General features: G+C 34.4%; 1 protein-coding gene and 1 long non-coding RNA gene across 3 annotated transcripts; one reads left to right on the forward strand and one right to left on the reverse strand.

Annotated features, from left to right (window-relative positions):
- Positions 1-263: 263 nt before the first annotated feature.
- LOC127843031 (uncharacterized) lies at positions 264-2,228 on the forward strand. 2 transcript variants are annotated; one of them, XR_008032044.1, is made up of 4 exons: positions 264-572; positions 844-1,046; positions 1,345-1,511; positions 2,016-2,228. It is a non-coding gene; the product is annotated as an uncharacterized LOC127843031 (long non-coding RNA). The 2 variants fall into 2 exon arrangements; XR_008032045.1 differs by having other exon boundaries at positions 1,345-1,507.
- Positions 2,229-5,813: 3,585 nt separating this feature from the next.
- Positions 5,814-8,582, reverse strand: LOC127843019 (uncharacterized). Its single transcript, XM_052372841.1, has 2 exons — positions 6,851-8,582; positions 5,814-6,142 (listed from the first exon to the last, which is right to left on the reverse strand). The coding sequence occupies exons 1-2, from the start codon at positions 8,542-8,544 to the stop codon at positions 6,031-6,033; spliced, it is 1,806 nt and encodes a 601-aa protein (XP_052228801.1). The 5' UTR covers positions 8,545-8,582; the 3' UTR covers positions 5,814-6,030.
- Between the last annotated feature and the right edge of the window lie 824 nt (positions 8,583-9,406).

The raw sequence follows: 9,406 nt of genomic DNA on the forward strand, positions 1-9,406 counted from the left end.
ATATTCACAATTAAATATAATATGCTAAGGGTGCTGTGTATTATTCAATAAATACATATATGTTGGTGTTGAAATCAGTAGATATTTCTCAGATTTAGTAATTGGCTGACACACATAAGAGATAAGCCCTCCCCCCCCCCCCCCCCCCCCCCCCCCCCAATTAAATCATAAACATTAATTCTTATCACAGTATCAGTGCTCCATCTATAGGCCTAACAAAGGGGTGTTGATAGACCTTTGATTGGCTGAGCCACCATCTATTTGAAAACAAGCGACTTTGATTGGCTGGAGACAGGAAGTTATGTTTTGAAAACAAAGGGGGTTTTCATCAACTGACTTTGAGCTTTAAGGTATAATTGAGTAACATTAAGACTTATAATTCTAGTTTAAAATGTCTTGAATAACTTTCAGCATGAAGTATTGTGTGGTGAAAACAATGTGTATGTACTACAATGTGTAAATCAACAATAAGTTTGTTGCAAAGGAGATTCAAAGTGGATGGTTAAAGTGATATGGTCTCATAATTCATCAACTGCCTGTTATCTTGGAATACTGAAGAACAGTTGTTTTAGGTTTGTATTTTCATTTTTACATCACTTTTTTATTTAGTTTTATATTGAATTAATTATGATCATTATCATATTTATGTATTGTCACTGGGAATGTAAATGGATAAGTATAAATGTAATGCAATTATAAGGAAAAACAACACCATTTGAATAATTATGGCTGTATTTTATGATTATTGTCATCTTAAATGTTATTTATACCTATTTCTGGTCATTAATGAACAGTTTTCTTACCCACATATTCAATGAAAACTTTTATATTTTAAATTTGAAGGTTAAACTCCCAAGGTGAAATTTACATTGATTGGAAGATTCTTTGGATAGAATATTCCTGCCAAAAGACAGCAGAAGGGGGACTAACTGATGTATGGATTTTGACACCAGATTTTACCCTGCACGAGCAGCCCAACTTGAGTAGATCAGGAGTGGGAAAACCGAGCCCTGTCCTTGACCAAGGAAAGTTGGATTTGTTGAGAGGTAAAACTATACAGGTTTTAGCATTTGAAAGGCGTCACATTTCCGACCAGTCCACACAGCCAAATGAGACCACATATCTTGGTACATTTTCAAACAGTATTTTCTACCACACGTAATTTCTTTTAATTATTTATGACAAGCGTTAAGTCACATGTGATCACAGGATTTAAATTGCAAAAATAAACAAACAAAAACAACAAGCAAACAAACTTGTTTTGATTTAAATTAATAATATTTATAGTAACAAGATATACCATAACAGCAATATTTATCACTTACATTATAAAATATCTTTCAGGACCTGATCTCAAATGAGATCATGCACAAGACGCACCTCGCAAAGGCCATGACAGTATAGTTTTCAGACCTGATCAGCTGGTGACTGCTCTATGAAGTGCTGTTCAACCTCCCCTAAGGGGGAGATTCGAGAGGGTCTCCTGATTGCTGAACACTACGCCATGGTTGGTATGATTCTTTTTTATAGGGAAAAAGGGGATTTAAATATATAGGTGTTCTACTGCCTCCATATTCATTTTGAAACAAACATAATGCAAGTGATTCAAATTTGACTCCAGCACATAATCTGTCTTGCGTTAATTTAATACTACTGCTAAAATTTAAGAGTTACTAAAAATTGTGTTTGTGTATTAAAGTTTTGAGAATTTAACACATAGGCAGACAAAAATAACCTCAGTATAAAGTTAACGATCAAGCTCTAATTTTGAACGATATAAAAAATTCAAGCAACAGTAATTTGCCTCCTTGTTTCAAAAACCTCTTTTGAAATCCTTCTAATGTAGATGATGTTAAAATGGGATATCTGAACTGATGATATTGATGTAAAAGTTTATTCCACCAAAATCAAGTCATTCAGATCAGACTTGATTTGGGTGGAATAAACTTCTACATGTTTTTTTAATACTGTAATGTACAGTAAAATCCTGCATTGATTGTTCATATACATTTCAGTTGTCATCTCCAAAAAGTTTGCCCTGCCCATATCAACAGTGGAAGAGAACATGAGATGGGCCTTGAGGAGGCTTCGTGTCATGTACTGCGGGGAGAATATATAAACTGTTTAGTGCTGAGCAATATGTTCCTTTGTTCATAGGTGTAAATATGTGTAAAGGGCTATTCCAGGAAAAGATAGGATGAAGGATTCCTTAATGTTGTTATTTTATAAATCCGGTACCACCAACACAGTTAAAAACAATTATTATTAATTTTATCCTCTGTATCACCCCTCACTAACTGAAACTGTATATAATCATGGTTCATACCCTTCTTCCCATTTTTACCTGTGGTAGCCCAAAGAGGAGAATGTTATTTATTTTAATTTATTATGTTAAATGTGCTCGCATATTGTGATAATGTATCTTGGGTAGATGTTTTCCTGGTTTTGTTAAAAATGCACTGTAAAAATGTTCACATTATTTGTTTTTTTTTAATATAAACATTGTTTTTTTGCAAATTGTGTGTGTCTTTTATTTATAATCACATGGGGCTTGTAATGATCTGTTGTGATTTTATCTCAAATAACCTTTTTACCATTAAGGTGTAAATATTTTTTTTACAAAGGTTACGGGTAAAACAAGCAAAATTTTATGATCCCTTAAGCGAACAAAAGACTCACAAAAACCAACTTAAACACACTATTGTAGACAGAAGTGTGTTTAAGTTGGTTTTTTGTGAGTTTTGGTATGTTGGTTTTTTGTGAGTTTTGGTATGTTGGTTTTTTTGTGGGTTTTGGTATGTTGGTTTTTTGTGAGTTTTGGTATGTTGGTTTTTGTGAGTTTTTTCTGTGTTTAACTCAGTTTTAACCAAGTTGTTAAAAAAAACCACTTTAAACACAGAAAAAACCAACATACCAAAACTCACAAAAAACCAACATACCGAAACTCACAAAAAACCAACATACCAAAACTCACAAAAAAACAACTTACCAAAGCCCACATTTATGTAACAAGTGAGTTTTTTCTGTGTTTAACTCAGTTTTAACCAAGTTGGTAAAAATACCCACTTTAAACACAGAAAAAACCAACTTACCAAAACTCGCAAAAAACCAACATACCGAAACTCACAAAAAACCAACTTACCAAAACTCACAAAAAACCAACTTACCAAAGCCCACATTTATGTAACAAGTGAGTTTTTTCTGTGTTTAACTCAGTTTTAACCAAGTTGGTAAAAATACCCACTTTAAACACAGAAAAAACCAACTTACCAAAACTCACAAAAACCAACATACCAAAACCCACTAAAAACCAACTGCCAATACCGCTTGGTTTAACACGGATAAAACTCGTGTTTAACTCGAGTTTTACACACTTATTTGGGAAGGGCACTCTTAAGTATACTTTAATGTACCCCGGGTACGCTAAATATACTTAAACGTACCGTTGGTCTGTCTGTCAGTGCAGTAACTCACAAACTTTTCAGTGCTTTATCTCAGAAACTCAATATAAGTTTTCAACATGAAACTTTATGGGTGTATAAATATAGCTGAGGAGAGGTGCCATGCACAAGAACCATAACCCGCCACTTTCTGATATAAGAGTTATTGCGCTTTGTTGTTTTTGTATGATGTAACTAGGGCTATATCTCAGATACTATACAAGATTTTAACATGAAACTTAATGGGTGTATAATTATCAATGCACGAGAACCATAACCGTATACTTTCTTACATAACGGTTATTGCCCTTACTTGTTATTGTTATTTTATGATGTAACTTTTCAGGGCTATATCTCATTTATAGAACCATGCATAAGAACCACAACCCTTCACTTTCTTAAATAAGAGTTATTGCCCTTTGTTGTTTTTGTATGATGTAACTTCTCAGGGCTTTATCTCAGAAACTATAAATACAAGATTTCAACATGAAATTTCATGGGTGTATAATTGTCAATGAGAATAAGTGCCATGCACAAGAAACATAACCCTAGTACATATGTACATGTCTGATGTTACTTTACAGGACTATATCACAGATACTATACACGATTTAAAGATGAAATTTAATGGATGTTAAGATATCAATGAGGAGAGGTGTCATGCACAAAATCTATAACCCTACACTTTCTTAAATAAGAGTTATTGCCAATTGTTTTTTTATGTTGTTGCTTTTAAATAAGTGAGATAAGGGTACAACCCTTCAAATAAACTTTTCTGTTAGTTCTGCATCCATCAATAATCAAAATTTATTTGGCGGGGGATATCAATTTAACGAATTCGCTTATTATTAGTCTAAACGTTGAAATAGACTTAATATTTTAAGTAGCAATGAGAATATAAGACACAACAGACTCATCAGTCATCAGTATTATGTTAGCATATCTTTAGTCGGTTACTGAACTAGGGCAAATAAAGTTGAAGTTTATCAGGTGGTCTAAAAGTCCTCACCACCTAGCAGATAAGTCTACAAAGTATTTTAAAACCGGTTCATGAACATGAAATGATAAGTCATTTACGCCATCGGGATTAATTAATTTAAGTCAATATGTTTTTGGCACAGAAGGATTTTATTAATATTTTGTTGAGTTCTCAGATTAATCGAGCCCAAAGCACTTCCTGCTACAAAAACATATTTTCGAGAAACAACACATATTGATAATATCCATTTTAATGCCGTGCGGGTCTTTACAGTGAAGTCATCGAGTCGCACAGATATGTTTGCCGCACCCCATGAATCAGAAGTCTGCGTCTCACGACTAGTCTTGATAAACTGAATCATGGGCCTGTCGCAACATTGTGGGATGCTTTTTCATGACCAAACATTTGGCAGTCTGGAAATAAAGTAAAAGTCATTCATACTTAACTTAAAAAACAACATTTGTTTGCAATAAGAAAAGCATATATTCACTAGATTAAGTGTTCACAAAAAATACTATTTCTGAAAATAAAATTGCAAGAACGATAGTTTGACAGTGAAAAGTATTAATGTTTTATGCATCATAAATATACAATCACATTTAGACACTGAAAAACAACTTTTCATACAGAATTATATAATGGAGCAAAGAGAATGCTTTTTTTTCATTATATGACACATTCATAAAAATTAAAATATGAGTAATCTTCTTGTTTAACCTTTTTTCAGGGTTATTTGACAAAAGTGGGACTCTATAACACAGTTTGATCCTCAGGTTATGATATTACATATGAAATATCATGTCCTTTATAAAAAAAAAAATGCAAGGCTCTAAAAACCAATGCACCAACAGAAAGGTACTATGATTATATTCTACATTCTCCCATTATTTTGTTGAATAAAAGTTAATGCAGATCTTTACTAAGCAAACTAGAGCTTTGGCACAGCCCGTCTGTAGATCTGCCATAGTCATTAGCACTTTTCTATGGAATTCTATGGAATTCCGTAGAAAATATTATGGAATTCTACGGAAATCGATGGAAAACCACGGAATTTGATGGAATTCCATCCACTTGCCAATTTTCCATCTGAAGCTGTTATGGAATTCCACGGAATTCCACGGAATCTCGACTAAAATTCCATGCATTTCCACGGAATGTATGGAAAACACCATGGAAAGTTGGACTTAGCCATTTTTTTCAACGGAAATCGTTATGGAAAATAACTTATACATTTTCTTGGATGGAAATCAACGGAAAATAACTTAGAAATTTTTTGCTGGTTTTCTGAAATGTATTTGTAGTTTAATACATGTATGAATTTATTTGCATTACATATTTTGTATTAAAAAGAATATGCAATTAATATTATTAGTTATTTTAGATAGTAAGGGCAGACTATTCCTTAACTTATTCCGCCCTGTAATTAATGTACATTGACCCATTTATTTTGTAATTTTAGCTACACAGTAATAAAAGTATCCATGCAATTGAATATTCTTGGCTAAATGAGTTAAGGAGGAATTGAAAAAATATATCTGATGCATTGAGACCAAAGATTTTCACAAAAAGTCAACTGAATATTTATGTCATTCTCAGATACAGGGTGTTCAATCAGTCGCTTTCCACTGAGTTTGGAAATCTTGATGCATATTTTAGTCCGTTTAACTCAAAGCTGATGATCACATCTTGTAGAGTTGATACTGGCATTAAAGTGACTTCATTGCTGGAAGCAAAGAAGAAACACATACACATCAGATAATATAAACATATGTTTTTTTCCTATATTAACTCATAAAACTCTGGTGATGCCTTCAGTTTTTATTCGCAAATTAAGTCCACCCTGATTAGACAGCTCCTCAAGAGCTGTCTAATCAGGGTTTACTTAATTTGCCTATGTGTATCCCAAAGAATAAACACTTTTTCTTCGTTTCATGACAAAATAATGTGAAAACTGCATTATTATTTTTTACATTTTAGCTAATTAATATTATGAGGTGTACATTTTATAGCTAATTAAGATTATAAGGTATACGATTTTCTCACAATTTTCTGGGCTAAGCTCAAATTTTAATGTCAGAGAAATCAGTTTTAAAACTCCTCTTTGAGTTAAAGATGTATTTTTATAAATGGCAGTTTTAAAATTTGAAAGCAATTCAAGCTAGATTACATAAGGTAATAGGATGGAGGGAATACACAGAAACAAACATTTAAGCAACACCCTAATGATCAAACTAAATCTCTTAGCCTCTCTGTTTTTGGTTTTGAATATCAGTGAAAGAGATCACTAGGTAAGATTTAGTTCTAAGAGTGTCAGATTTAGATCTGAAACCAGTAAATTCCTCCATATATCAAACTGCAACATTATAGGTCTTTATTCATATAAGAGCATGTTTACACTAGAACAGTAGTTGGATGCAGCTTATTAACATACCTTGAGTACTGTACTCTTTGAATGTGAGGAGCATTTCCAGGTAAAACACCACCGACTGTTTTCAGTTTTTTCCCTACTGCGAATACTTGCATGGTACGCTTATGTACAAGAAAATACTCTATTTCGAGAATGCTTCCATCTTCTAAGTCATCTGCTGTAGATGTAACTGCCCAGGTATATGAATTTCTTTTTCTGACTTTTGAGCAAAGTTTACTGTACACAGACAATCCACCACGGAATATTTTATTGGTCCTCAAGAACATGGATGGGCTATCACTTTTGACAATGTTGTGAAGTTTCAACTTTACTTTATCTGGGAACTGAAAGTTATCTGGCAATGCTGATGCTTTGTTAACAGAGCACTGGACAGCAGACAGGGCATTGTCTGTTACAGACTTTCCATGGTGCAAGTCCTCTACAAATGTCTTGACTTTGTCTGACACTGGCAAAGTAGAAATGTTCTCCACTCTTTTTTGAGATTGAAGAGCCCAAAACACTTGTTTGCAGACGCTGCCTGTTCCATGGATGGTTTTCTTGATCTCTCCATTGAATGACTCAAAGGAAAAACAGGACCAAGCCCACAAAGGTCCCCATTTTCGCACACAATCACACAGGTGCAGCAGATTGTGAATGTTCAGCCCAAGAACACTGCTGTCATATAGTGTATCTACAGTTTTCACGAAGACATTCAACAGGTGATCTGCTCTTTCAATATCTTCATTTGTGATTCCTTCACCTAGTAAAATGTAAATGGCTTCCACAATGAGGCTAAAGTGTTTGAGGTAGGTTTCTGGAAGTATCCCATTCAGGACTGGAAGGGAGTAGAAAAGCAACCAGGAACGGAGTTCAGATGCTTTCCAGTGTTGCAGTGTGTTAGACAGCTTTCTCGGTAGTCTCTTTATAACATAGGGAGGTGTCACCATCTTCATCATCTTGTCAACTTCCTTAATTTTACCACCAATGTAGTATGGTTTATCCACATTCTTGGTATCAAACCAGAGAGAAAGAAACTTTTTTGATATCCCTAGAAGTGAGCCATGCATGTAGTCAATAACAATGTTGTTATCTAGAGAGAAGTTTGGAAGGTAGTTCAGGACACTTTCACCAGTGAAACCATTTACTTTTTTCCTGTCTTTTTGTGCTTTTTTGCCATCTGCTTGAATTCTTTCAGCTGTTCTGTACAACAGAGGCTCTTTTGTGTAAGGGAAAGAACGACAATGACCTTTGCCGCTTTTGACAACTTTTCCTGGATGCATGCAATAGACACAAGCATATTCGCCATTGTGCTGTGTCATATGCAAAACTGCAGCTCTAGCTTGCAAGTCCATTGTTCCAACTATCAACTGAGCCTTGCAATTTATCTCTTCTGTTCCGACATTCATTTGGAAACCGTTTGAATACAGGTGATTGAGTTCAGAAACAAGAGGTTTCAAGAACAATGTCATGTTTGGCTTCCCTAACCCTTGCCACATACCCCAAAGGACCATATTTTTTTTTCGAAATCTTTCATGCCTGGGAATTTCATTAATCAGGAGATATACTGGCCACAAGGAAACACCTGAACTTTTAAAGAGTGGTATGCCATCTGTAAACATTGTTAAGCTGATGTTGTTCCTATTGCTCAGAAAGCCTCCATCTTCACACAGTTTCTTGTATTCTGATCCATCAGTTACATCAGTAATTGTTAATGGCATTTCCCTATCATAAACTTCTTGAATAGAGTCCAGAATACCTTTTCTGTTGAGGATCTCCTTTAACTGTATTTCTACATTGCCACTACTGAAATAGGTCTGTGTTCTTTTAGATAATTTTATACCATTGCAGGTGAAGGTCACTGTGACCTTGAATGTAAAAATGTTAAAGTTCTTATTTCATGGTATAACTTTGGTATGCTTGGACCTAGAGTCTTCAAACTTGACATGAAGGTTGGCCAGGATTAACAGATGACCACTGGTCATTTCAAGGTCATTCATTTGAAGGTGAAGGTCACTGTGACCTTCAATATAAAAATGTTAAAGTTGTTATAACTTTGGTATGCTTGGACCTAGAGTCTTGAAACTTGACATGAAGGTTGGCCAGAACTAGTAAGTAACCACTGGACATTTCAAGGTCATTCATTTGAAGGTCAAGGTCACTGTGACCTTGAATGTAAAAATGTTAAAGTTGTTATAACTTTGGTATGCTTGGACCTAGAGTCTTGAAACTTGACATGAAGGTTGGCCAGAACTAGTAAGTAACCACTGGACATTTCAAGGTCATTCATTTGAAGGTCAAGGTCACTGTGACCTTGAATGTAAAAATGTTAAAGTTCTTATTTCATGTTATAACTTTGGTATGCTTGTACCTAGAGTCTTCAAACTTGAAATAAAGATTGGCCAGTACTAGAAGATGACCACTGGTCATTTCAATGTCATTCATTTGAAGGTCAAGGTCACTGTGACCTTAAATGTTAAAATGTTAAAATTGTTATAACTTTGGTATGCTTGGACATAGAGTCTTCAAACTTGACATGAAGGTTTGCAAGCACACTTAGATGACCACTGGTCATTTCAAGGT

Source organism: Dreissena polymorpha, chromosome 8 (assembly GCF_020536995.1).
Source record: "Dreissena polymorpha isolate Duluth1 chromosome 8, UMN_Dpol_1.0, whole genome shotgun sequence".
NCBI lineage: Eukaryota > Metazoa > Mollusca > Bivalvia > Myida > Dreissenidae > Dreissena > Dreissena polymorpha.